This window comes from Myotis daubentonii, chromosome 11 (genome assembly GCF_963259705.1).
Source record: "Myotis daubentonii chromosome 11, mMyoDau2.1, whole genome shotgun sequence".
NCBI classification, from domain to species: Eukaryota; Metazoa; Chordata; class Mammalia; order Chiroptera; family Vespertilionidae; genus Myotis; species Myotis daubentonii.
In genome coordinates, this window is record NC_081850.1 from 8,619,742 (window position 1) to 8,647,719 (window position 27,978).

At 40.6% G+C, this 27,978-nt stretch overlaps 1 protein-coding gene across 6 annotated transcripts in view; it reads right to left on the reverse strand.

Moving 5' to 3' along the window:
• Positions 1-7,360: 7,360 nt before the first annotated feature.
• The window catches only part of ZNF169 (zinc finger protein 169), a 62,681-nt gene continuing 42,063 nt past the window's right edge, over positions 7,361-27,978 (reverse strand). For 5 of the 6 annotated variants that reach the window (XM_059656436.1, XM_059656439.1, XM_059656434.1 and 2 more), the window contains one exon: positions 7,361-10,535. In XM_059656436.1, the coding sequence (XP_059512419.1) occupies positions 9,007-10,535 (1,529 nt within the window). In that variant the 3' untranslated portion in view covers positions 7,361-9,006. The remainder of the gene's footprint in view (positions 10,536-27,978) is intronic. The other variant, XM_059656438.1, reaches the window with a different exon arrangement.

The following is a 27,978-nucleotide window of genomic DNA, read 5'->3' on the forward strand; positions in this document are numbered from 1 at the left end:
TCAGGGGTGTCTCAGCACTCAATTCGCTGCCACCTCTCCCGGCTCCCCCTCTCTCCCCAGTCTCTCCCCAGATTCCACTCCTCCGCACACTCTCCCTCTCTTCAGCACAGGTGAGTGTCTGTATCCGAAATGTCCCATGAACAGGATTCAGTGAAAACAGACAAACAAACGCCGGCCGCGGAAACGGGGAAGGCTTGGTTTCTGTAAGCTTCTTCTCTTACCGGGACTGTATGGTCAGGTCAGCTCTTCAGGCTGCCCCCTTTAGGCTCAGTCCTCCGCGGTCACAGAACCCAGCTCTCAATTTCCCTGGCGGCGCCAGGAATCCCGCGGTTCTCCTTTCCCCGTCAGGGGCTGTGCCTGTCCCAGGGGACGCGGCTGTCTGCCACTCGGTCTCCCTCCGACTCTCTGGGCTCAGAGGTCTGGCAAACTTTCCTGCCCAAATCCCTGGGTTTTTTTTACCTTTCCAGGGGAGTTCTGCTCTTCCCGGCTCTGATGATCATGAATTTAAAGTGAATTCGCTGGTTGTGTGTTTTTCTCCAGAGCTATATCACAGTCGCTCTCCTTGGCTCAGTGTGGCACCATCAGAAGACTTAAGAGTTCCTGGCTTCTCCCTGGGGAGGAAAGAAGACTGAAATATACTTTCAGGGAACGAGGCTGCCCAAGGGACTGATTCTGTTTTGCCTGAATCTAAGCACTAACAGGAAAAGATGTCAGCTTGGGAGCTGCCCAGAACCTGTAGATTGCTTTTGATAGTATAAACATTTTACTGATGTTAATTATTACAATTCATGAGCATGTTATACACTGCCATTTCTTTGTATCTTCCTCTATTTCTTTTTCCAATGTCCCATAGTTTTCCAAGTACAGGTATTTTACCTCCTTGGTTAAGTTTATTCCTAGGTATCTTATTTTCTGTTGTTGTTTGCAATTGTAAGTGGGATTGCTTTTTTAGTTTCTCTTCCTGAGAGTTTGTTGTTGATATATAAAAATGCCATAGATTTCTGGTGTTAATTTTGTATCTGCTATGTTGCCAAATTCATTCATTAAATCCAGTAGTTTTTTTTTATGGAGTCTTTAGGGTTTTTTATATACAGTATCATGGCATCTGTGAATGACAGTTTTTCTTCTGTCTTTCCCATTTGGATGCCTTTTATTTTTCCTTCTTGTCTGATTGCTATGGGTTGGACTTCCAATACTATGTTGAACAAGAGGGGTGAAAGTGGGCATCCTTGTCTTGTTCTTGGTTTTAGAGGAAATGCTTTTTACCCATTGAGTATGATTTTGACTATAGGTTTGTCACATATGGCTTTTATTATGTTGAGGTATGATGCTTCTATTCCCACTTTGCTGAGAGTTTTAATCAAAAAAGGGTGTTGTATTTTATCAGAATGCTTTTTCTGCATGAGTTGATATGATCATGTAATTTTTGTCTTGTGATCTATTAAATGATGCATCACATTTATTGATTTTTTTTTTTGGTAGGAAAAACAGAATTTAATGTGAAGGAAAGCTTCCAAAGACTCTCCATATTGTGCTTTACTAACATTTATATTGCATATATATTTTTATTTATTTATTTTTATTTATTTATTTATTTATTTATTTATTTTTTATACCAGCCTTGCATCCCTGAAATAAATACCACTTGGTCATGGTGTATGATCTTTCTAATGTATTGCTGGATCTGATTTACTAATATTTTGTCAAGGATTTTAGTATCTATTTTCATCAGAGATACTGGCCTCTAATACTCTTTCTTTGTCGCATTTTTATCGATTTTGGAATTAGGGTCATGCTGGCTTTATAGAATGAGCTTGGAAGTGTTCCTTCCTCTTGAATTTTTTGGAATAGTTTGAGGAGGATATGTGTTAGTTCTTGGAATATTTGGTGTAACTTTCCTTTGAAGCTGTTGGGACCAGGGCTTTTGTTAACTGGAAGTTTTTATTATTGCTCAATTTCATCAGTAGTTATCAGCCTATTCAGGTTTTCTGACTCTTCCTGGGTTTTGGAGATTGTATTTTTCTAGGAATATGTCCATTTCATCCAGGTTGTCCCATTTGCTGGAATATAGTTGTTAGTAGTATTTTTTTACTTTGTACTTTTGTGGGGTCAGTTGTTACTTCACCTCTTTGCTTTCTGATTTTGTTTTTATTTGGGTACTCTCTGTTTGTTTCTTGATGAGTCTTTATGTCATTTATTTGTGCTCTGGTCTTTATTATTTCCTTCCTTTACTTACTCTGGGCTTTTCTTGTTCTCTTTCTAATTCTATACATTGTAGTGTTTGATAACTTACCAGTTTTTCTTGTTGTTTTGTGTGTGTGTGTGTGTGTGTGTGTGTGTGTGTGTGTGTGGTTTCTTTGTTTGTTTTGTTTTTGCGGTAGTCCTGTAGTGCTATGAGCTTCCCTCTCAGAACTGCTTTCATTGTGTCCCATAGATTTTGGTTTGTTGTGTGTTCATTTTCATTTATTTCCAAGATGTTTTATTTTTTTATTTTTCCTTTGATCTCTTTGGTAACCCATTCATTTTTAATAACATCCTATATAGTTTCCATGTGTTTAAATGTTTTTGAGTATTTTTATTGTAGTTGATTTCTAATTTCATGCCATTGTGATTTGAAAAGATGCTTGATACAATTTCAACCTTCTTGAACTTGTAGAGACTTAGATTGTGCCCTAATATGTGGTCTTATCTTTGAAAATGTCCCATGTGTACTTGAGAAGAATGTATATTCTGTGGCTTTGGGGTGAAATGTTCTGAAAATGTCAATTAATTCCATCTGTCCTAGTGTGTCATTTAGGATTGCTGTTGCCGTGTTGATTTTTTTGTCTAAATCTATCTAATGATATTAGTGGGGTATTAAAGTATCCTACTATGATTGTATTGCTGTTGATCTCTCCCTTAAAATGCTCCAGAAGTTGTTGTTTTTTATATATATTTGGATGCTCCTGTATTGGGTGCATATATGCTTACCAGGGTTATATCCTCTTGTTGTATCAATCACTTTAGTATTATGAAGAGGCCATCATTATCTCTTGTTATGGTCTTCACTTTAAAGTTTGTTTTGCCAGATACAAGTATTGCTACCTCAGCTTTTTTTTTTTTTTTCATTTCCATTTCACTGCTGTAGTCTTAGACCTAGATTCCCCAGCTGCCAGCAACCTTATGGCTTTTCCTTTCCACAGTCCAGTCAGATATTATGCTGTCCCCAAGGGGGTAGAAAGAAAGAAAAGAGAAAAACTAAAGTGGGGACAGGAGAAGAAAAAACAGGATGAAAAAGGGAGAAGCGAGGAAAAAAGGACTCTTCTATGTGAGTCCTTTGTTCTGAGGTGGATCTCTTGTAGACAGGATATATTTGGGTCACATTTTCTTATCTATTCAGCTACCATGTCTTTTGATTGGAGCATTTAAGCCATTTACATTTAAGGTTATTATTGATAGGTACTTATTCATCGCCATCCTTATTTTTTATGCTTGTGTTCAGTTTCTATTTATTCTTCTTAAACTAGTCCCATTAGCATTTCTTGCAGTGGTGGTTTAGTGGTAATAAATTCTTTTAGTTTTTTGTTTGTTTGTTTGTTTTTGGTGTTTTGTTTTGTGTGGTTTTTTTTTGTCTGTGAAGCTCTTTATTTCACCTTTGATATTGAATGATAGCATTTCTGGATAGAGTAGTCTTGGGTCAGGTCCCTTGGTTTTCATTACCTTATATACTTTATACTATTCCCTTCTGGCCTGAAATGTTTCTATTGAGAAGTCAGCTGACAGTATAATGGGAGCTCCTTTGTAGGTAACTTTCTGTCTCTCTCTTGCAGCCTTACGATTCTTTATCTTTAATTTTTGCCATTTTAATTAATATGTGACTACGTGTGGATCTTTTGGGGTTCATCTTAATTGAGGCTCTCTGTGTTTCCTTAACTTGAGTGACTTTTTTATTCAGCCGGCTTGGGAAATTTTCTGCCATTATTTCTTCAAACAGGTTCTCTGTTCCTTTTTTATATTCTGCTCCTTCTGGTACCCTTATAATGCCAGTGTTGTTCTGTTTCATTTTGTCCCAAAGCTCACTTAGACTCTCTTTTTAATTATTTTCCATTTGCTGTTTGAATTGGTGATTTTTTTCCTACCTCATCTTCTAATTCCCCGATTCAGTCCTCAGCTTCTAGACCTTCCAGGGTGTTCTTTATTTCAGCTATGTCATTCCTCATTTTCAATTGATTCTTATTTATTGTTTCAAGCTCTCTTTTCATGTTGGTATAGGTCTCATCAGGACCTGTATAATTCTGATTAAGTTGTAGTTCTCACTGAAGTTTTTGCACATCTTTATTACCATTACTCTGAATTTTTTATCTGATAAATTGTTTATCTCCATTTCATTTAGTTCACTTTCTGGTGATTCCGCCTTTTCTTTCATTTGGAGGTTGTTTCTTTGTCTCCCCTTTTTTGCTTTGTTTTTGTTTCTGCATATTAAATCAAACTGCGGTACCTCCCAGATTTTGTGGGGTGGTCTTATGTAGTAGGTATTTTGTGTGACCCAGTGATGCAGTCTCTTAGATTTCCTGAGCTGGGTGCTCTAGGAAAGGCCCTTCCTTGTTTTATTTGGGTTCTCATTTTGTAGTTGGGTCTTGAATGTTATTGTTCCATTGGTGGATGGAGTCTTCTCTCAGGCTGGCTATGTGTCTCATGTGAACTGTTGTGGAGGTGCTGACTGAACAGAACAAAATACAACACAACAAAACACTAAACAGAAGAAACAAAACCAAAATATACTGAAGATCCCTATACCACCAACAAAAGCAACCACCAGAGAAGAGAGAATTAGGAAAGAAGAGAGTAAGAATAACAGAAAAAAAAAAGAAAGGAGGAAAAAGTATGAGAAGAAAACAAAACAAACAATAAACAAAAAGCACACTCAAAAAAACAACAAGAAAAGGGGGGACAGAATATGTAGATGCAGAGCTGAAATAAAGAAAATAAAAATAAAGAATTAAAATAATAGGGGAAGGAAAATGGTTTAAAATAAAGGATGGAGAAAAGAAATAAAAAGATAAATTAAAAAATTGAAAGGGAGAAAGTAGATAGACCTAAAATAAGAATAAGAAAAAAGATGAGAAAACAGGAGAAAAAGAAGAAAGAAAAAAAATTGAATAGTGAAAAAAGAAATAAAAAAAATGAGTAGGAAAAGGGAAGAGGAAAATTAGATATATAAATGAAACAACAGAGATTAGAATAATAACAAATCAATAAAGCAGATAAAGAAGATACATTTTAAAAGGGAAAAAACAAAGGAAAGAGAAAAATGAAAAAAAAGAAGACAAGTGGGAGGGGGAAAAAAGAAAAAAAAAGGGAGAGGGGAAAAAAAGTGAAATGGCCTTCATTTCAGGCCAAGTTTAGTGCTCCATGGGAGCTCACTTTGGATCCCGCCTGTCTGCCAATTCTGGGCTTCCTGGGTTAGGTACATAGGTGCTAACCACTGTCAGGCACTGTCCTTTGGCTTTCAGCACCTGCTTGAAGGTCCAGTTGATCCACTGATCCACCATTTGTGTCTGTCCCCACAGGCCTTGGCTGCCAGCAGGAGGAGCCAATCTCCCAAAAAAGCATTTTTAACTAAGTTATGCATATTGTTGTTGTTGTTTAAGCTATAGTACCATTGCACACTTAATTGACTACAGTTTGGTATAACCATAACTTTTATATATAATCAAAAACCAAAAAATTCATGTGACTTGTTTTATTTTGATTCTTCCTTTATTGTGGTAGTCTGGAAGCAACCCCACAATATCTCCAAGGTTTGCCTGTATAATTCTTTTTTAAAAATCATAGTTGGATTTAATTTGCTAATAATTTTTGAACATTTTTCATCTGTCTTCAAGAGATATTGGGATACAGTTTTACAATTTTGTACTTTTTTTTTGTCTGCTTTGGTATAGGGTAGTATTGGCCTCGTAAACTAAATTAAGAAATGTTTCCTCCACTTTTATTTTTTTGTGAGAGATTGTGTAAAATTGGTAGTAATCTTTCCTCAAATGTTTGGTAAAATACTCCCTCAAACCCTGTCAAAGAACATTCTGTTTTCTACTTCTAGACATTTCACTATTTTATATACCACACATAAGTGGAATCATGAGGTATATGTTTGTCCTATAATTTCCACTTGAATTTTTGGTATAACTTCTACTTTTTGATAATATCTTGTACTTTTTCATTTGCTTCAAGAGAACTTGTAGTTGCTTATAGCATTGTAATGATATCTGCTTTAGCATCCCTGTCAGATGATTCCAATGTCATACTCTCTCACTGCTGGTGCCAGTGGATCATCTTTCCTCATTGAGGTTGCATTTTACCCACTGAGTGTATGCTCCAGTTTATATAATTGACTATGCTTAAACATTCAAGCAATATTCAATATTCTGAAACTATATGAAAATAACCATGTGCATGTGTATATTCATAAAACTGCAACTGACCCTTCAGGAGAGACCTTGGAAGTATGCTTGCTGTGTCAACAGTTACATGTATACAGTTTACATACTGCCAAATTGCCCTCCCTCTAAAAGGCTTTACCATTCTGCCATTCCCAGCAATAATGCATGGAAATGCCTGTTTTCTCACAGCCCCACCAATAGAATACTGTCAAGCTTTTGAATTTCTGCCAAGCCGATGAGTGTGAAATGGCATCCCAATGAAGTTATAATTTCCCTTTCTCTTACCATGATTGAAGTTGAACATATTTTCATTTGTTTATACCTCTTTTGGTAAACTGAGCATGTTTCTTGCCCAATTTTCTCAAACTTCTGGTCTTTTCTGCTTGATTTTTTAAAGTTCCTATAATGGGGGGATATTAACCCTTTATCTGCAAAATACTGTTGATTTATGTTATATATTTCTCTTCCAGTCATTTGTTTTTTGACACTACTTATAGTAATTTTTGCAATGCAAAACACTGCTCTTGTATTCAACTTTATCAACAATCTTGTAGTATCTCTGGATTTTAAGTCAGGAAAGCATCTGGGCTGGGCATTTGTTAGGCTGTAGACCCCCAAACTGGGAAGAGTTATGGCTGAAAGCCCTCAGTCCTTGGGTTCGATCACCGGCATATAGTTACAGCTAACGGGATGGGGCCTCGAGCTGCAAGGATGAGTATTAATAGATACCCTTCATTCTGTTATTGGGGGAGGCAGAGTCTGTGGCTCGGGAAACTTATGGCTGTTGGAGGACTTAGGAAGGGGTGTGGATGAAGGCCATTATAATATTGCTCTCCCCTTTATAGGACCAGAGCCCAGAAGAAATACAGAGTGACTCTCCATGTCTCCCAAGAAGTTGAATATTTTGAGGTTCTTCATAAAATGAGGTACACATTCCAGGCGTGCAGCTTTGTATAGAAACATTTTATTAAAATAAAAGGAAATACAATATATAGAAGGACTGCTGCTTAGAAAAGTAAACCATAAGCAAACTTTCTCATGAACACTGGAAAAAGGCAACATTGTTTTTCCTCCATTCCATTTCCGCAGAGCAGAATGTTTCCTAGTGGTTTCTGCCATCTTCACAACTCCTGGTAATGGAAGAAAGGTCAGAACATGTTTTTATGGTAGGAGTTTGTATCTGGCCTCATAAATTTTGGGCATCCAGAGGGTATAAGTTTAGCAGAGATTACCGAACAAGGTGTTGAAGGTACAGCCTGGTTTCTTCTTGCTGCTTATTATAAGAGTAGATGGATAAACTGAAGGAACAGTTAAACAACAAGGAACCAGAACTTGAAGATTTGGGAAACTCTTAGCCTATCCATATTACAGAAAATAAGATGTCCTGGAAAGAGCACCAGTGTGGCTGGACAACTGTTTCATAAAGATATAAGTTTGGAACCAGTCAACTATCTCAGCAGAAACTCTGGCAGATTGGATTAACCGTGATGCACATGGGACAAACTGAAGGCATTCTATAGGTAGGAGAATAGATCTACCCAACTGCAAACATGTGTTACCCATCAAGAAGGGGAATGACCCCGAAGGTGAAACAGAGATGAGCAGGTCTGCTACTTCCACAGTGGGCCCAGAGAGTAAAAGTCTGGGGGCCAGTATGTCTCTTCCATGGTTTCAGTAGGCCTGGCACCGCCAATGCCACCCAAGTGGGACCAGAGAGCCGAGGACCCAACCAAAGATAGTCCTTGAGCCTTAAACATAATAGAATCTAACTTACTAGGTTTTAGACGTCCTTGGGACCATCAATCCTTTCTTCTCTCCACTTTTGGAATGGGAATGTAAATTCTAAGCCTGTCCCACCAGTGTATTTTGGGACCAGATAATTTGTCTGGTTTACATGTTCACAGCTAAAGAGGAATTCTGCCTAAGGATGAAACGCATCTCTAGTCTCACCCACGTGTGAATTTTGGTGAGATTCTGAACATACCATTGATGTTGGAAAGCATTAAGACTTTTCAAGTTCTTAAAATGGGTGAATGAATTTTGTATGTGGGAAAAATGTGAGTTGGGGGGGGGGGGGTGGCGAGACTAGAGGGCTGAATTATTCTGCCAAATTCATATGTTGAAGTGATGGTCTACTATGTGACTTTTTTGATGACATGGTCTTTAAAAGGTAAATGTTAAGAGGTCCTTAACCCAATATGGCTGGATCCCTATAAGAGAGAGAGACCCCAGGAAAGCACACACATGGAAAAAAGGCCACACGAGAACACAGCAAGAATGCAGTCACATTTGCAAGCAGAGAGAGGCTTCAGTAGAACCAAACTGCTTACATGTTGATCTTGGACTTCTAATCTCAAATACTGAACAGAAAATAAGTTTCTGTTCTTCAAGGCACCAAGTCTGTGGTATTATTATTATTATGGCAACCCTGGCAAATTAGCACACATTCCTAGTGCAGGAAGGAAAACATAAACCAGCTCTCTTATCACTGAAAGAATGCAGTACCTTTTCTCCACTGCAATGGAGAAAAGGGAAACATTTCCTAGTGACTTCTACCACCTGCACACTGAGGGCAAAAGGGAAAGAAAGGTCAGGAAAACAGCTCTTGTGGAAGGGAGTGATGGCCAGACTTGGTTCTCTTATGTCTGTGGAGGTGAGACTTCTGGCTAAAGCCCCGCCCACACTCCCTGCACACATATGGCTTCTCTCCTGAGTGGGTCCGCTGGTGTCTGATGAGGGCTGACTTGAAGCCAAAGCCCCGCCCACACTGCCCACACACACATGGCTTCTCTCCTGAGTGTGTCCTTTGGTCAGAGATGAGGTCAGATTTCTGGCTAAGTCTTTGCTCACACACTCCATACCCATCAGAATCCTCCCCTAAGTGTGTCCTCTGGTGTCTAGTGAGAAGTGACCTGAAGCCAAATGTGCGGCCACACTCGGAGCACAGGTAAGGCTTCTCCCCTGTGTGTGTCCTCTGGTGTCTGATGAGGGTGACCTTCTGTCCAAAGCCCCGCCCACACTCAGGGCACACATAAGGCTTCTCTCCGGTGTGAGTCCTCTGGTGTCCTGTGAGGGCAACCTTCTGCCGAAAGCCGCGCCCGCACTCGGAGCACAGGTAAGGCTTCTCCCCTGTGTGTGTCCTCTGGTGTCTGATGAGGGTGGCATTCTGGCGAAAGCCGTGCCCACAGTCAGCACAGACATAAGGCTTCTCCCCTGAGTGTGTGACCTGGTGAATGAGGAGCAGGGACTGCTGCCTGAAACCACGCCCACACTCTGGGCACAAGAAGGGCCTCTCACCAGAATGTGAGCTCTGGTGTTGGAGGAGCGATGCCTTCTGGCAAAAGCCTCTCCCACACTCAGGACATACGAAGGGCTTCTCCTCCAAGTGTGTCCTCTGGTGTAGGACGAGGGCAATCTTCTGACGAAAGCCTCGCCCACACTCCTGACAGACAAAGGGTCTCTCTCCGGAGTGTATCCTCTGGTGGTTAGTGAGCGAGGACGTATACCTGAAGTGTCGCCCACATTCCCTGCACGTGTACGGTTTCTCCCCTGAGTGTTTCCTCTGGTGTATGGTGAGGGAGGACTTGCGGCCAAAGCTTCGTCCACACTCCCCACAACTGTAAGGCTTCTCCCCTGTGTGCATCCTCTGGTGCTTGAGGAGGTCTGACCTCTGGCAGAAACCTCTGCCACATTCAGGGCATACATGATGCTTCTGGAGGCGAGCCAGGCTTGAGTTTGTGCTGCGTCCTCGTGTATATTTTTCACACGTGACTGCTCCAGATTCTGAGCAGTCTGCCCCTGTCAACATGTCAGCCCCCTCAGGATTCATCTTCTGGTCTGTTCCTTCCACCTTGTGTACTGGCTGACCTTGAAATGGGCCAAAGAATATGCTTGAAGTCCCACTTAGCAGCAGCCTCCTGACCATGGTGCCTTCGCTCTCTCCATCTTCTGCTTTTGCTCTCAAGCATCTTGGAGCCTCCAGCGGGAAGTGACTTCCTACAGAAGAGCTTGGGGAAATCTCAGGGGGGCGGCCACACAGCACATATTGTCTGAGGAACTGCGGACTAGAAAAGGCCGCTGGGCAGGAGAGACTGGGCTGGAATTCTGTCCTTGGTTCTGCTGGAGAGAAAGTCTGTCATAATCACCACGGTACCTTGTGGACAGTGAAACTTACCCAGCAGTCATTCCTCAGTTCACAGAAAGACTTCTTTTAGAGAGCTACCCCCTCCCGCTGTGACACCTTCGCGTGTGTGCCGATACCACACAAAAACTCACAAGACGAGCCAGCTCTAAATGATCAGCCTGAGAGACAGCTCCGGCCCTATGAAGTGCTGCCATTAGCGCCATCCGTTTCCCCAGTACAGTTACCTCCCAACCCACAGGCCTTATCACTGCTATAAACAGTATCACAAATACAGCTTGGAGCAAAAGCAGGTTTACAGTTGTGAGGAGGTGAAGCACAGAGTTTCTTCTCGTATTATCTTTGTATTGTTTTCCATATGAAATACTGTAAACCTACTTTTGGCATAGCCTGTATATGCTTTTACTGAAAGTATATGACTTACTACAAATTTCTTTAGTGATTTTTTCCTACAGGAAAGGAATGGGGTCATTACAAGGAATCTTTCCAACTGGAGGCCCCATCGGGGAGGCAGTACACGGGATCCCTGCAGGAAATGAACCAGGAGGTGTTGCCACCATCCTCACCAAGTGTTTTCTAGAGGGTATTTGCTGGGTTTTATGCCAGAAAGTGGGGACTCAACAATGAAACAGTCTACAACCCCTTAAAGGATTCTGGCACCTGGTGACCCCAATCAGTGCCAACCTGCTTTTCTTAGTGTTGTGCAAATTGTTGTGAAAGGAACAATACCCCCTGCAATAGCTCTTTACTGGGAGACATTAATTTGTAGGCCTTGTTTTATTACTCTGGTTCTACCCACCTGAAGCTGATGAAAAAACAACCCATGACACTATACTCAGTATCCCAGGCTTTTTCAGACCTAGCAGAGTCTTTCCTCAAAATAAGATGTGTTTTATAAACTTTCTACAACATGGGTTGCAAACTAGTCCACCAGATGTTTTGTAAATAAAGGTCCAAAGCCACACTCTCCATGTAGTGTCTATGGCAGCTTTCACAACAACGGCAAAGTTTAGTAGTTGCATCAAAGAAGGCAAAGGTTGGAAAGGCTGAATTATTTACTATCTGGCCCTTTAGGCTAGAGGAAAATCTTTCCTGAACCCTGATTTACATTATTGATTCATTCGATCTTGTCTAAAATGCCAACTTTCAATACTAACAAGTATAGCTACTGTGAAACCCCTTCCTAATACTTCAAGCTCCCTAGATTTGCTTTTCAGCAAGTTCTTAGTAAATTTAGTTATGTGCGTGTATGCACGCACATGTGTGTATATACATATGGATATGTAGCTAGATCTAGAATCTCCTGTGAAATGGCCTCGAGAATCACAAGTGCTGACTCCACTGGGCATCCAGATGTGACAGTGAACATCCTTTCAGTCTTGCATCTATTTCTGGCCATCAAGAGGTCCCCCCATGATTGGTCAAATGTGCTCCAGTGCAGCTCACTGAATTGTCAGTTTATTTTGTTAATCTAGGCTGTCCACATTTCACAACCTGTGGAAGGTGTATATATCTCTGAGCAGCAGTTTCCAATAAATACTCTGTTGTAATTCTAGAATTCTGACAGCTGAGCTTTCAGTACTGCACAACTGTCTACTTGTCTCTGAATTGATGGGAAGAGAAAAGCAGCCACTGCATTCTTCTTGTCTTGTTTATATGCCAGGAGTAGGTCCATCCTTGCTGTTTCAAGGGACCTGGCTGAGTCCAAAGAAAGAAGACTCTGTATTGATCTTTAGAAGGCAGCTATGCTCACCACTATACCACCAACGCTCTGTATTGATCTTTAGATTAAGAAGATGTGCCATACTGAGTCTAAAGAAATAAGACTCTGTATTGATCTTTTAACACATATGCTTGCTAGCAGAGGAATTAAGGTTACTCCCAGTCAGAACGTTTTATACAAGAAGTATGTCCATGCTTTTCTGAGGAAGGAAAGGTAAATGTAAAGGCATGGGAGGAGGTAGGCCCAAGGAGCCTTATCCTTAACCCCACTGCAGCCTTTCCACCCCGGGAAAGTGCAGGATTGGCAAGCTCTCCCTGGGGTGATAGATCAGGACTCAGGTAATAGCGCAAAGCGCCAATCCTACTCTTAAAATGGATACAAGAGAGCATTTGGGGTTTTTCTTCTTAATGCCTGCTTTTAAAAAATAAAAAAGGGGGAATTTTCCGGGAGCCAGTCCATCCTTGCTGTTTCAAGGGACCTGGCATATATGGCATACTGTTCTTAATATGTTTGCTCCCCTTAGCGCTATGTGTTTTAACCAAGGTCACCTCTCTGAGAAAGGTTGTTTCCCCAGGTGGGGATTTTTCCCTGAAGTTAGGGAGGGAATAAAACCCCTTAACTAAGTGCCAGGCCAGTAGTTAATCACTTTAACTACGAACAATCACACTTAAGCTACGTAATCTTTACTCCCTGGAATGGAGATAAGAAACGCCCTAACCTTTGGAATAGAGATTGATAGGATTGGAATCAACTGGTATAAATACAGATGTAACAAGACAACAGAACCTAGACACAGAACCCAGAGACAGAACCTAGAGACAGAACATGGCAAAAGATCCTGGACAGAAACTGGCAACAGAACCTATAGACAGAACCTAGCAAGAGAACCTGGCTGAAGATCCTAAAGACAGAACCTGGCTACAGAACCTGGATAGAACATGGCAAGAGAACCTGACTAGAACCTGGTGACTGAACCTGGCTGGAGAACCTGGACAGAACCTGGCTGGAGAATCTAGCGAGGGGACATGGCTACAGAACCTAGCTGGAGAACCTGGAGAACCTAGCAAGAGAACATGGACACAGAACCTGGCTGGAGATCCTGACCAGAACTTGGCTAGAGATCCTGGCTAAGCTGCTGATCAACTGAACGCTGCCTCTGTGTCCTTCATTCTTCGCCGACTCTGTCCACACCTTTGGGGACCACTGGACCTGTTGGGGTTGGACCCCAACACTTGTACTCTCGATGACATAAACCCTAAAGCCAGTGGTACACAGCACGTCATTACAGCAGGGCCTTTCACTGGGAAAGGAAGCACATTTGTGTGTCTTGTACATGAAAAGGTGCCACATACTAAATCTGACAAGCTCAGGGGAGGCCTGCATGGTGGCCTTTCAAACTCACAAAGGATGGTCCAAAATTAAAACTTTTTAACTAAAAGCAGTTCATGATGAGTAGTCATGTCCTAGGCTAGAAATCTTTCCTGACAAAGGTCAATTTTCACCTTCATTAAGCCTGTTGTTTTTTTGCATCTATGATAACATATCTTTGGAATGTGAAAGTAATTTCCTTTTTCTGGACCCCTCAAAGCACAGGCGCTACTCTGCGGAAATAAAAAATCCCCTCATTGTTATTGAGTTAAAATTGCTGACTGTTAACTATCCTGCCCCCACCTATATGAAGAAGTATTGTCTATTATTTTACTTTTTATCCAACCCCAGAGGTTCTCCCCTTTTTTGCTTTCTCCCACCTCCCTAATCTATCATGGATGGATTTCATATAACCCCCTTATGCCTCTTCTTTTGATTGTAATGTGCAAAATAAGGTGCAAAACTGCCATTTTCTGGAGCATTTTCTCAATCTGGTGAGACTTTGCTTCCTGGCAATTGCCATCAGTTTGGCACAAATAAACTCACAAAAATCTTTATAGGTTTGGATGTTTCTTACATTGACATTTACTTAGAGTAGTTGGCAGGATTCCAATGAAGCTCACCCAGGACCCCCAGTGGATCCGGACCCGGTGATAGGATCCAGCAAGGGGCCCATTGCGCCCGCTGTCTCCCAGCCACATTGGGTGAACTTGGATGAGTTATCTCTCTGATCCAGGACCTTCTTGCTTGTGGTAGAGGAACAGACTTTATTTGAAATGTTCTTAGAAAATCCTCAAGGTGGCGCTAAAAGATAGGAGTTGAGAAGGGTGGCTGGCTTTGATTTTGGCTTTTCAGTTGGCATTATTCCATTGCAGTCTGAGCAAAGACTTTTGTTGATGAGACCCTGCACTCGGGCTGTGAAGATGAGGACATGCCCTCCCTCCAGCCAGAACCTTGGGTGTTCTTAGGAGACTAAAAATCTTTGTGGAGGTGTCAGAGGACATTCCTCACAACCTGCAGAAGCCCAATAGGAAAATTCCAACTCAACTGTAATTAAACAATTGTCTTCTACAGGGATGCACATATAAAGGTGGTTTACCTAGTGCTCTGAGTCCTCACAGCTGTATTAAACAACTGGGGAGACAAACTGAGGCACGTAAGAGGGTTGAATGCAACTCAAGGAGTGAGAGCCTAGAGCAAGCATGTCAAACTCGCAGCCCACAGCGAATATTTTTGCAGCCCAGCCAATATAATATGTAAGAAACGTTTTAATAAAAAATTCGTAACTTAATATTTACAATATCCTGTTATACATAATTATTAACAAACTACAATGTTTGCTAATGACTGATTACTATAATCGTGTTGCATTCATTTCCCTTACGCGCCTTACTTGCAGGCACACCATTTCTCTCCACTAATACTAACAGCGAATATTTTAGCAGCCGATTGCCACGTCATTTGTCTTGTACTGACTTGTTTGGTGTGCGCAACAGGAAATATTTCACTTTCAGAGAACATGAAAAATAGGTTTATTTGTATTATACTTATTAATTTGTGAGGTTATTCAGTGTCTACTAAGTTAATGTTCAAGAAAAATATTAATTTTTATTAAAATGTTCTATTATTTTATGTTAATGATTACTCATTTATTTCAGCAGCATGTCTCTATTGAAATAAACCTACGTTTCTATGAAAATTGAAGCTTTTGTTTTTTTGTGGCCCACATAAACTTAAGCCTTGGTTATTTGGCCCGTGTTAGCCTTTGAGTTTGACATGTTTGGCCTAGAAGAGCTCAAGTTATAAGCAGCACACTTCGACCCACTACATAACCTTCCTAGAAAATTCGTTCAGACTGCAGATATCCAAAGAAAGAATAAAATTAAAATGGGAAGTTGTGCCTCTAAGGTCCATGAATCCCAAGAATCTCAGCCCCCCATTAATACTCGCTCAGAGTACATGTATAATTCATATGGAATCTCAACTTGCAAGTATCTACAGAAATGGGGAAATTTAACTAAAAATGGTATCAGCTTGAAACGGCCAAAGTGGGAGATTTTTGAGACCTCCAAACTGATTTTTCTGCATGCTCAATTAGAAAAAGCCGGCTGTAAAATTGAACGGATGGGAAGCTTATCTTGATTGGAAATTAGAAACTTTTAGGAAAGGCTCTGCTAAAATATCTTTCCTACAGGAAGTTAATGAGAAAAGTTTAAGGGACTGTCTCTGAACTAAAGAAGGCTTCCAAAGCCAGTAAATGCCAAGACCCCATTCCTCCCTTTCTACAGCTCCTCCACTATACCCTTTATTCTCTGAGTTTCCTTGTACAGACTTGCCCTCCACCCCCCTTCTCCCTTCTCCTTCTCTCTCCCCTCTACTACCACTCCCTACTGACCTAAGGAAAAATGATAATAAAAATTCAGAGAAAGATAATTCAGGAACTTTAGCAGCTTGTCTCAGGTAGAGGGAAACCAGTGATTGTATATATTCCTTGGACTAGCACAAAATTAAGAAATCTAACCAAAGATTTCTCTGACCCTCTTCAGGACCCCAACAAGTTTGTAAAGGCATTTGATTTAACTGTTAGAACATATGATTATGGCTATTCTGACCTATTCCAATTAATACACTTACTGGTTTCTGAGAACAAGGCAATAGGATAGTTGAATCAGGTTTGCTGGCATATTCCTGTAGAGGATTTTTTTTGAAAAACGGAGAGAGACAGACCAGGAAAAAATGCAGGTAATTAGCTCACCAGCTTTACCAAGCCATACCTGAGATTCTTGCCTGGAAAATGGAGTGGACCAAGATCCAGCAATATAAAAGAAAGCCTGATGAATTGGTGCTTGATTTCTTTAAACATTTTGAAAAACTTTCAAACAATTCTCAGTTCTGTCTCCACACAGTTTTAAGAATCATCAAAATAATCTCTTATTAAATTTGGCATTTTTGGAAGGACTAGATAAAGAGCTTGTAACTTTGAACAAAAAACATGACCTGGCAGACAACCATCAGAACTGGCTATTCTGGCTGGTCAACTATCAAACTATTCAAAAGAAAGAAAAATATAAAACTGCCAACTTTATGAACTTAAAGCTCCAACAATTAAGCAATCAGAGGTTTCTAAGACTAGGGCAGAGAAGAGTCTTTTTACTATAAAAAGCCAGGTCACCATAAGGAGGATTGTAGAAAAGTGAAATGGAATTTACAAAGAATAAAAGAACAGAAGCAATAAAACATAGGGCTGCTCTAAGGACTATGAGAGGGTATTTCCACTATTTACTAATACTTTAGGAGAAACTGAAATTATCATGGAAGGGCAAGTTACTAAGGCCCTTGGAGATACTGGGGCTACATTATCTATTCTTAACCGTAGCCAGCTAAGTTTCCCTCTCCCTCAAGGCTTCTGTGCACATGGTAGGGGTATATAAACAACCAATGCCTTTTAAAATCAGGACCTGTCTCCTTTCAATCAGCGAATGTTATGGGGCAACATACATTTTTACTGGTCAAATCAGTCCCAATTCAGTGGATAGAAAAAGATTTTCTTAAAACCCATGATGCCCACATATCCTTTTCCGAGAAAGGTGAAATCTACTAGTATTCAGGACCAGATCAATCAGATACTGAAACAATTGGGGAAATTATTAAAGGAACTTCCACAAGAGGAAAGTGATCTTAAAACTGAACGTTTGTTGCAGTATGTTCCAATGCAACTTTGGATCCTTTCCAGTACAGATATTGTCAAGATCAATTCAGCCACTCCTATTAAAATAACTATTGATAATACTTTGCGCCTACCTAATATTCGCCAATATCCTTTAAGACCTGATGCACTAGCTGGAATTAAGCCCATTATACAAGACCAGAGGCCCACTGCATAACATTCGAGGGGTACTTAATGCTCCCGCCACCGCTGCTGCACTCGCCAGTCGTGAGCCCTGCTTCTGGCTGAGCCGCGCTCCCCCTGTGGGAGCACACTGACCACCAGGGGGCAGCTCCTGCGTTGAGCATCTGCCCCCTGGTGGTCAGTGCGCATCATAGCAACCGGTCATTCTGCCGTTCAGTCGATTTGCATATTAGGGCTTTATCAGATAGGATTAGTTAAAAAGGGGACTTATAATTCCATGTACAAGCCCCTGTAATTCTCCTGTCCTTCCAGTAAAGAAACCAAATAGAAAGGATGGAGATTTGTACCGGATCTCAGTGCTATACATAAGATAGTTATTCCAAGACACCCTGTGTTCCAAATCCACATATTTTATCAGCCATTCCTTGGACTGCTGATATTTTTCAGTAATAGATTTATGTAGTGCCTTTTCTAGCATTCTAATAGAAAAAGACAGTGCATTTTCTCAATCCATTAAGAAAATTCTCTACAGGTTTGAATGTTTCTTGTGTTGAGAGTCTTCTGTATTAAATATGGTGACTGAGTTAAATATTGTTAATGTTGCCCTTATGGGAACCAATTCTAACCATTTGTCTAATAAGAATATTCATCATAATTTTTGTGCTTAGCTAGTAATATGGCACATTTTAGCTAAAAGTGATTTGGAATTCCAATGTCCACTTTGGATAACCCTGAACTTTAACATAGTTTTAAACTATAGTTCTGTCTACCTGAAGTTGATGAAAAATCAAGAAGTTCCTGAATAAAAGCATAAATAAAAATAAAATTTAGCAAAATAATGATTTTCAGTGAATCAAAAAAATTCCATGATGTAGAAGAAAATCAACTCATAAACTCTTGAAAAATCTACAGCTGCTCTTGGGCTGATTGATTATTGAGATCAATAAAAGTACATCAATAATTGTACATGAACTCAAAACTTTTCAATACAAAGAGAAAAACCAATGCCTAGTGGCTCATTAAGAAAATGTTTCCTTCTGCAGCTGCTGGAGGTAGTATAAAAGAACAGCTGTGAGTTAAGTGAATAGCCTTCGACACTGGCTCACAGAGGAATGCTTGTGCTGTCACTGCTTTTAAACAATTTAAAGAATTTTAAGACTTGGTTCACAAATGTAAAAGGTGGATGTTTTCAATGTTAATCAGAATTAGTCCTTAGAAACTGGAAATTTTTCATAATATGCCATGTCCATGATTTTAAGACAATATAAAAGCAATACTAACGTATAATTAATTTTATGTATCAACTTAGCTGTCCACCAGTGTTTAGTCAAACATTATCCTGGGTGTTTCTGTGAGGGTGTTTTTGGGTGACTTGAGCATATATATATAGCCGATTGCCCTCCCTTATGAGTAGCCTCATCCAATCAGTTGGGGCCTGAATACAACAAAAGGTTGACCCTCTTCCAAATAAAAGGGAATTCCTCTAGCCCAGGGGTCGGCAAACCATGGCTCGTGAGCCACATGCGGCTCTTTGGCCCCTTGAGTGTGGCTCTTCCACAAAATACCACGTGCGGGCGCGCATGTACACTGCAATTGAAACTTCGTGGCCCATGCGCAGAAGCTGGTTTTCAGCCTGGGCAAGTCTATTTTGAAGAAGTGGCGTTAGAAGAAGTGGAGGGTGTAGGTCGGTCGGGCGGGCGACGGGGGACGATGGGGACGACGGGAGATGCACAAGTTGAGTGAGCCAGTCAGTCAGCAGTCTTATGTGCAGTGGTTAGTGCTAGTCGCGTCCACAAATCGCGCGGGTGACAAAAGTACCTACTCGAAGCATAAAGTTACCTGTATTTTTCTAACCAGCTGCAAATCCTACAGGTATTTTTGTCATCAATTTAAGAATTGTAATTATTTTGTGTTGGTGGCTTTATTATTATTTTAGCAAAGGCCAGCTTAGGAGTACACTAATTAAGTTAATAACAATGTACCTACCTATATAGCTTAAGTTTAAAAAATTGGGCTCTCAAAAGAAATTTCAATCGTTGTACTGTTGATATTTGGCTCTGTTGACTAAGGAGTTTGCCGACCACTGCCCTAGCCTGTCTTCACGCTGGCACACAGGAGGAGGAGGATGCTTTGTTTTTCCTGTTTTTGCACTCAAACTAAAACACATCTTCCTGGGTGTCACGCCTGCTGGCCTTTGGACTGAAACCACACCATCAACTCTCTTAGGTCTTCCTATGACTCCATAATAATGAAAACAAATTCCTATAATACATTTCATAGTGTGTGTGTGTGTGTGTGTGTGTGTGTGTGTGCCTAGACATCCTTATCTAATAAAAGAGAAACATGGTAATTGGCATACAACCGCTACCCTTTCCATTGGCTAATCAGCGAGATATGCAAATTAACTTCCAGCCAAGATGGCAGCCGGCAGCCAGGCAGCTTGAAACTAACATGAGGCTTGCTTGCTTCAGTGATGGAGGACTCCAATGTTCCCCGCCTGCCACTGCCAGCCTCTGAGCCTGCAGTTTGAACATTGTAACAAATATAGAAGCTGTGAGCCGGGATCTCAGAGCTGGAGTTGATAGAGTTTCGATTATAGAATCAAAACAAACCAGATACCTACTTTCAGCAGCGGAGGCCTCAGAGCTGGAGCCAAGCCTCAGAGCTAAAGCTGGCCCAGAATAAAAAAAAAAGAAAGAAACAAGGAGCGGTTGGGAGCTTCAGTCACCCGCCAGCCTGAAAACAGCCCTCAGCCCCTCACCCAGGCTGGCCAGGCACCCCAGTGGGGACCCCCACCCTGAATGGTGTGTGACCAGCTGCAAACCGCCATCATCCCCTCACCCAGGCTGGCCAGGCACCCCAGTGGGGACCCCCACCCTGATCAAGGACACCCTTCAGGGCAAACCAGCCAGCCCCACCCATGCACCAGGCTTCTATTCTATGTAGTAAAAGGGTAATATGCCTCCTGGCACCAGGATCAGCGTGACAGGGGGCAGCGCCCAGACCCCCTGATCGCCCTGCGGCTCTGTGTATGACAGGGGGCGGGGCCACAACCTCCCTATCCGCCCTGCTCTGTTCGTGACAGGGGAAGGTGCCCCAACTCCCCAATCGGCCCTGCTCTGAGTCCGACCAGAGGCTGCACCTAGGGATTGGGCCTGCCCTCTGCCACCCGGGAGCAGGCCTAAGCCAGCAGGGCGTTATCTCCCAAGGGGTCCCAGACTGCAAAAGGGCAGAGGCCAGGCTGAGGGACCCCCCCTTCCCCCCAAGTGCACAAATTTTTGTGCACTGGGCCTCTAGTTTCTTATAAAACTACACATACAGTTACCTTATGCCCCAGTGTACTGGGTTGACAGTATCCCACCAAAACTCATGTCTACCTGGAACTGCTTGCACTAAACACCTCAATCTTACCAACCAAACAGATATTGCTTGAAACTGTCAGAATATTCAAAATAAAAAATAGTGCTAACACGAAGTGCTTGCAAGAATGCAAAGAAAATGGATCACTCAAACATTTGCTAATAGGAATGTAAAATGGAATAGCCATTCTAGAAATGGGCACGGCACTTTTTCTACAGGACTGAATATGCCACTACCATGTGACCTAGCAGTTGCACTGTTGGCATCTACCCCAGAAATGATAACCTTATGTCCACATAAAAACCTGTACACGGATTTTATAACTGTAAAAAACCCAAATGTCCTTCAGTGGGTGAAAGGTTTAACAAACTGGTACATTCATACCATGGAATACTACTCAGCAATAAAAACCAGGAAATGTTGATACATGCAACAATTTGGATGAATCTAAAGAGAGTTATGCTGAACAAAAAAAAAGGCAATCCCAAAAGGTAACATATGGTATGATTTCTTTTATATAACATTCTTGAAATGACAAATGCATAGAGACAGAGAACAGATTAGTGTTTGCCAGAGGAATGGGAGAAGACAGGGAATTGGCTGTGGCCATAAAAGGGTAGCACAAGAGATCATTTTGATCGAATTCTGTATCTTTGAATCTAGTCGTACTTATATGAATATACATGGAAAAATTTTCAGAAAACCACACACACAGACACACACACAAGAGTGAAGGTAAAGCTGATGAAATCTGAATAAGGTCTGTGCATTGTATTAACAGAAATGCAAGACTGGTTTAGCAAGAAAAAAAGTCAATGCAGCTCACTAAATTAAAAGACTAAAATAACTCTCATCCAACAAGGTCTAGGAGAGAATTTTGTGAAGCTGATAAAGGGCAGCTATAAAACTTACATTTAGGAGGAAAGCATTCCTCATAAGATCAGGAGCAAGGAAAGGATGTCACTCTGATCACTTAAATTCATTCATTGCACTGAATGTTCTTGCCATGCAATGAGGCAAGAAAAAGAAGTTAAAAGATATACTGAATGAAAAGAAAACTATACTTATTCACAAATAACAAGATCATCTATGTAGGAATTCCTATACAGTAAAAAAAAAAAAAAAGAAAGAAAGAAAATGAAAAAGCTGCTAGGACTAAGAAGTAAATTTTCTAAGTTTACCAGATACAAAATCATTATACATAAATTAATTGTATTTCTATGCACTATCAACAAACCACTGAAAATTGAAATTTAAAAATAATTTAAATTGCATCAAAACAGAGAGGTAAGATGCATAAGACCTGTGTACAAAAACTATAAAACAATGCTAACAAAAATTAATAAGTATCATAAAAGTAAAGTAATATACTCTGTTTATGTATTGGATGGCACAGTATTATTTACATGTAAATTCTCCACAAATTGATGTAGATTAAACTCCATCCCAATCAAAATCCCAGTAGACTTTTTTTGTGTGAAAATTACCAGGCTAACTCTAAATCCACATTGAAATGAATAAAATCTCTAATAATGAAAGCAAATTAAAAAAAATGTTGGAGGATTGGTACTAAGCTTTAGCCTTATTATAACACCACAATAATCAAGACTATGTGGTATTGGCATCAAGATATACAAAGAGCAGAGTGGGAAAAAAGAGTCCAGATATAGACCCATACACACATGGTGAACTGATTTACCACAAAGGGCATAGGCAATTCAAAAAATAAAGGGTTGTCCTCCCAATAAATGGTGCTGAAAAATGGATATTTGTAGCCCCCCCCCCCCAAAAAAAGGCTTAAATACTAGTATAAAAATTTATTCAAAATAGATAATAGACCTAAATGTAAAATAAAAATCATTAAACTTTTAAAAATAAAAAAATACATATGAAATCTTTTTGACCTTTACGCAAATATTGTTTAAATATGCCACCAAAAGTGAGACTCATGAGAGAGAAAATTGACACTTGCATTTCAAAAGTAAGAATTGCTCTTTGAAAGACTACTAAGAGAATGAAATGCAAGCCACATTTCAGAAAATATTTGCAAATCAAATATCTGATCATGGATTTCTATAATGAATATAGGAAGAGCTTTCAAAACTCAATAATAAAAAGATAAGAAACTGGAGAGGAGGGAAAATGGCGGAGGTATAAGCAGACGTGTCCTGTGCCTTGTCCTGGAGCAGATAAGGGTGAGCAGCTGAAACGGGTAACATTCAGCCCGAATAGGCAGAGGATTTTCAGCTGAGAGACTGTCTGCAGCTAGGAAAGACCGAGAACCCCCAGGAAAAAAAAAAAGGACAGTTGGAGACTGCGGCTGAAGCCTCTTGTGGTGCGCCAGCTCAGCAGCGGAGACTGCGCCATCTTGGGTAGCTGTTGCCGGCATCCAGAGACCAGCTACTAACCTGGAAACAAGAGATTTCAAGCAGCGTGACTGCCTGAACTCAGACGAGCACTGCTTCTTCTCACGGAAAGGTTGGACATCCCTAAAGGTGCGGTTTGCAGTTCGGGTTGGAGGGAGGACCGAACTTGCGCACGCGGGGCGGAACCTGCGCCCCACAGAGTCCGCAGCCGTTGGGACCAGCGTGACCCGCGAGTGGGAAAGGGGCCCCACAGGGCTGCTGGCAGAAGGGAATGCGAAAAATGAGCCCATAGCTGGACTGGATGTAAAGGAGCAGCCTTGGACTTTGCCAATCTGCTGGCTGCTTGGTGCCAGGGGCGAGTGGGCGCGCGGAAACTACACGCGGAGACTGTGCGCAGACCTGGAAGGTAGAGGCTTGCGAATTCGCACAACTATCAGGCTCTTGTTACAGTTCCCCTTTGATCCGTGCATTTGATTATTAAACCCAGTTCATGGGATTCCCCAGTTGGGGTCATTCGCAGAGCCTGTAGGGGAAAGTTCTTTTTGGGGAGCCTGGGAAACAGCAGACAGTGGCAAGGAACCAGCTCTGGGCAGTGGTCTTTCCGGAATCAGTTCCAAATACCATAGAGGAAAAAAACAACAACAAAAAAACAAAACCCTACTGATAGAGAGGACTTATAGCCTCGGAGGTCAATCCAGACACACTGCCACCCAGAGGCAGAGCCACGAACTGTCTCTTTTGCGATCACAAATAGAGGCAGTCTGGTAAACAAATACAACCGCCTTAAAATCAGGTCTGTGGTTTACTGCACGGAGGGACAGTGTATCGCAGGGAAGTTCAACACTCCCCTGAATGCCTGGCAGGACTGAGGCGTGCCAAAAAGAAGAGTGGAAGATCTGAAGCACCTTCACTTCCGAATATTTTTATATATTTTTTTTTAAATTCTTTTTTCACCATTTCATCAAGAACCTATTTTATTTTATTTTTATTTTTTATTTTTTTCATCACCTGATTTTACCTTTTTAATTACTACATTTTTTTAACCAGTATTATTGCTATCCTTTTACCATTTTTTCAAGTGTCATTTTATTTTTTAGTATTATTTTTTTTTCTTTATTTTATTTTGGGATTAGTGTTCTACACTCTATTTTCATCGTTCCTTTAGCATCATTTCTCTCTATCTCACATTTACCCTTAAGCCAAAACTCTCTTCCTCACTTTTCCCCTTTTGTTGTCCTGTTTCTCTTACCCTATTCCTGCTTTGGATTTTACCTATTCCTTCTTTCTACCCACTGTCTAAATTTCACCCTACGTATATATCTAATTTCCAATCCCTCATTCTCCCCATACATATAGCCTCTTCCCCACCTCTATTTCATTCTCTTAATTTTTTTTTGTTGTTGTTGTTTTTTGGGGGGTTTTTTGGTCTTTTTGTTTTTTTTTCTCTCCCTTTTCCCAATTTCATTTCGGCACTCCTTTTTGTTTTTTATTTTTCTCTTTAATCTTTTTCTCTTTTTTCTTCTTTATCCCCTAATTATCTTCGCTTGGGGGGGTCACCTTTATTTGGGGTTATTAATATCGTGAATGCATTTAGTTCGGTGCCTTGTACGTTGTGCCTTGTTGTGTTGTATTTTGTGCCTTTGAATCAGCGCAGCAGAGAGAGAACTACATAACCAAACACCTTGAGAAGAGAAATCATGGTGAAACAAAGAACCAACCCAAATATGAAAGAAAAACAGGTATCATCAGAAAAGGAAGTAAACGAAATGGAGGCAATGGGGGCAAGCAACCTGTCAGAGAAAGAATTCAGAGTAGTGGCCATAAGGTGGATGAAAAGAATGGAAGACCAATTCAACAATATGTGTAGGAACCAAGAGGAAATGAAGAAGAACCAAGAGGAAATGAAGAGAAACCAAGAAGAAATGAAAAACGACATCACTGCCATAAAGAACTCAATAGAAAGCATCAACAGTAGACTAGAAGAAGCAGAGGACCGCATCAGCGAGCTAGAAGACAAGGTAGAAAAAAATACCCAAACAGAACAGCTTCTAGAAAAAAAAATAAAAAGCAGGAAGAGAGCCTAAGAGAACTCTGGGACAATGCTAAACGAAACAACATCCGAATAATAGGGGTGCCAGAAGGAGAGGAAACTGAGCAAGGAATAGAAAACCTGTTTGAAAAAATAGTAACAGAAAATTTCCCTGGTATAGGGAGGAAAAAACTCACACAAATCAAAGAAGCTCACAGAGTCCCAAACAAAATGAACCTGAAAAGACCGACACCGAGGCACATAATAATTAAATTGGCAAACACCAACGACAAAGCAAGAATCTTAAAAGCAGCCAGAGAGAGACAGAAAGTTACCTACAAAGGATCCCCCATCAGACTAGCGACCGATTTCTCAACAGAAACACATCAGGCAAGAAGGGAATGGAATGAAATATACAAAGTCATGCAAAGGAAGGGTCTGAATCCAAGAATACTATACCCAGCGAGGCTATCAATCAAAATTGAGGGTCAAATCAGGAGCTTCACAGACAAAAACGGTCTACGGGAGTTTATTACAACCAAACCAGCAATGCAAGAAATGCTAAAGGGTCTGCTGTAAATAGAAAAATACAGGAAACAAAGAAGGAACGCAGCGGTAAAGAACAAAAATGGCAACTAACAAGTTTCTATCAATAATAACTTTAAATGTAAATGGATTAAATTCCCCAGTCAAAAGGCATAGGGTAAATGAGTGGATAAGAAAACATGACCCATATATCTGCTGTCTACAGGAAACCCACCTCAGAAAAAAAGACGCACACAGACTGATGGTGAAGGGATGGAAAAAGGTTTTTCAGGCCAATGGAAGTGAAAAAAAAGCCGGGGTAGCAATACTTATATCTGACAAATTGGATCTCAAAGTGAAGGACATAAAAAGAGATCAAGAAGGCCACTACATAATACTAAAGGGAGCAGTCCAACAAGAAGAAATAACTCTGGTAAATATATATGCACCCAATATAGGAGCACCCAAATACGTAAGAAATCTTCTGGAGAAGATCAAGGGAGAGATTGACAGCAATACAATCATAGTAGGGGACCTTAACACCCCATTATCTCCACTGGACAAATCCTCTAAACAGAAACTCAGCAAAGAAACATCAATCCTAAATGACTCACTGGATCAGATGGAATTAATTGACATCTTCAGAACATTTCACCCCAAAGCCACAGAATATACATTCTCCTCAGGTGCACATTTGTCATCTTCAAAGATAGACCATATATTGGGTCACAGACAAAGTCTCTTCAAATTCAAGAAAATTGAAATCATATCAAGTATCTTCTCAGACCACAAAGGCATAAAACTGGAAATCAACTACAACAAAAACAATCCAAAAAAATCAAACACATGGAGACTAAATAGCATGCTATTAAACAACGACTGGGTCACCAGTGAGATCAAAGAAGAAATAAAAAACATCATGGCAACAGATGACAATGAAAACACAACAATCCAAAACCTATGGGACACAGCAAAAGCAGTCTTGAGAGGGAAGTTCATAGCTCTACAAGCCTACTGCAAGAAACAAACAATGAGAATAAATGACCTAACTCTACAACTCGAAGAATTAGAAAGAGAGCAACAAAAAAAGCCCACTGTAAGCAGAAGGAAGGAAATAACAAAGATCAGAGCGGAGATAAACGACATAGAGACCAAAAAAACAATACAAAAGATCAACAAAACCAAGAGCTGGTTCTTTGAAAGGATAAACAAGATTGATACACCTCTAGCCAGGCTCACCAAGAAACAAAGAGAGAGGACCCAAATAAACAAAATCAGAAATGAAAGAGGAGAAATAACAACAGACCCCATAGAAATACAAAGGATTGTTAGAAAATACTATGAACAACTTTACTCCAACACACTAGACAACCTGGAGGAAATGGACGTATTCCTAGATAAATACAACCTTCCAAAACTTAACCAGGAAGAATCTAAAAATCTCAATAGGCCAATAACTATGGAGGAAATCGAAGCAGTAATCAAAAAGCTTCCAGCAAACAAAAGCCCGGGGCCAGATGGCTTCACAGGGGAGTTTTACCAAACATTCAAGGAAGACCTAAAACCTATACTCCTCAGACTATGTCAAAAGATCCAAGGGGAAGGAGCACTTCCCAGCTCATTCTATGAAGCCAACATCACCCTAATCCCAAAACCAGATAAAGACAATACAATGAAAGAGAATTATAGGCCAATATCCCTCATGAACATAGATGCCAAAATCCTCAACAAAATCCTAGCAAATCGGATCCAGCAGTACATCAAAAAGATCATACACCATGACCAAGTAGGATTTATCCCAGGGATGCAAGGATGGTACAATATCCGCAAATCAATAAACGTGATACATCACATAAACAAATTGAGAGAAAAAAACGACATAGTCATATCAATTGATGCGGAAAAAGCATTTGACAAAATCCAACACCCTTTCTTGATAAAAACTCTCAGCAAGATAGGAATTGAGGGATCATACCTCAACATAATAAAAGCCATATATGACAAACCCACAGCCAACATCATAATCAATAGGCAAAAACTAAAACCATTCCCCCTAAAAACAGGAACAAGACAGGGATGCCCCCTCTCTCCACTCCTGTTCAACATAGTACTGGAAGTACTAGCCATTGCGATCAGACACGAAGAAGAAATAAAATGCATCCAGATTGGAAAAGAAGAAGTAAAACTGTCCTTATTTGCA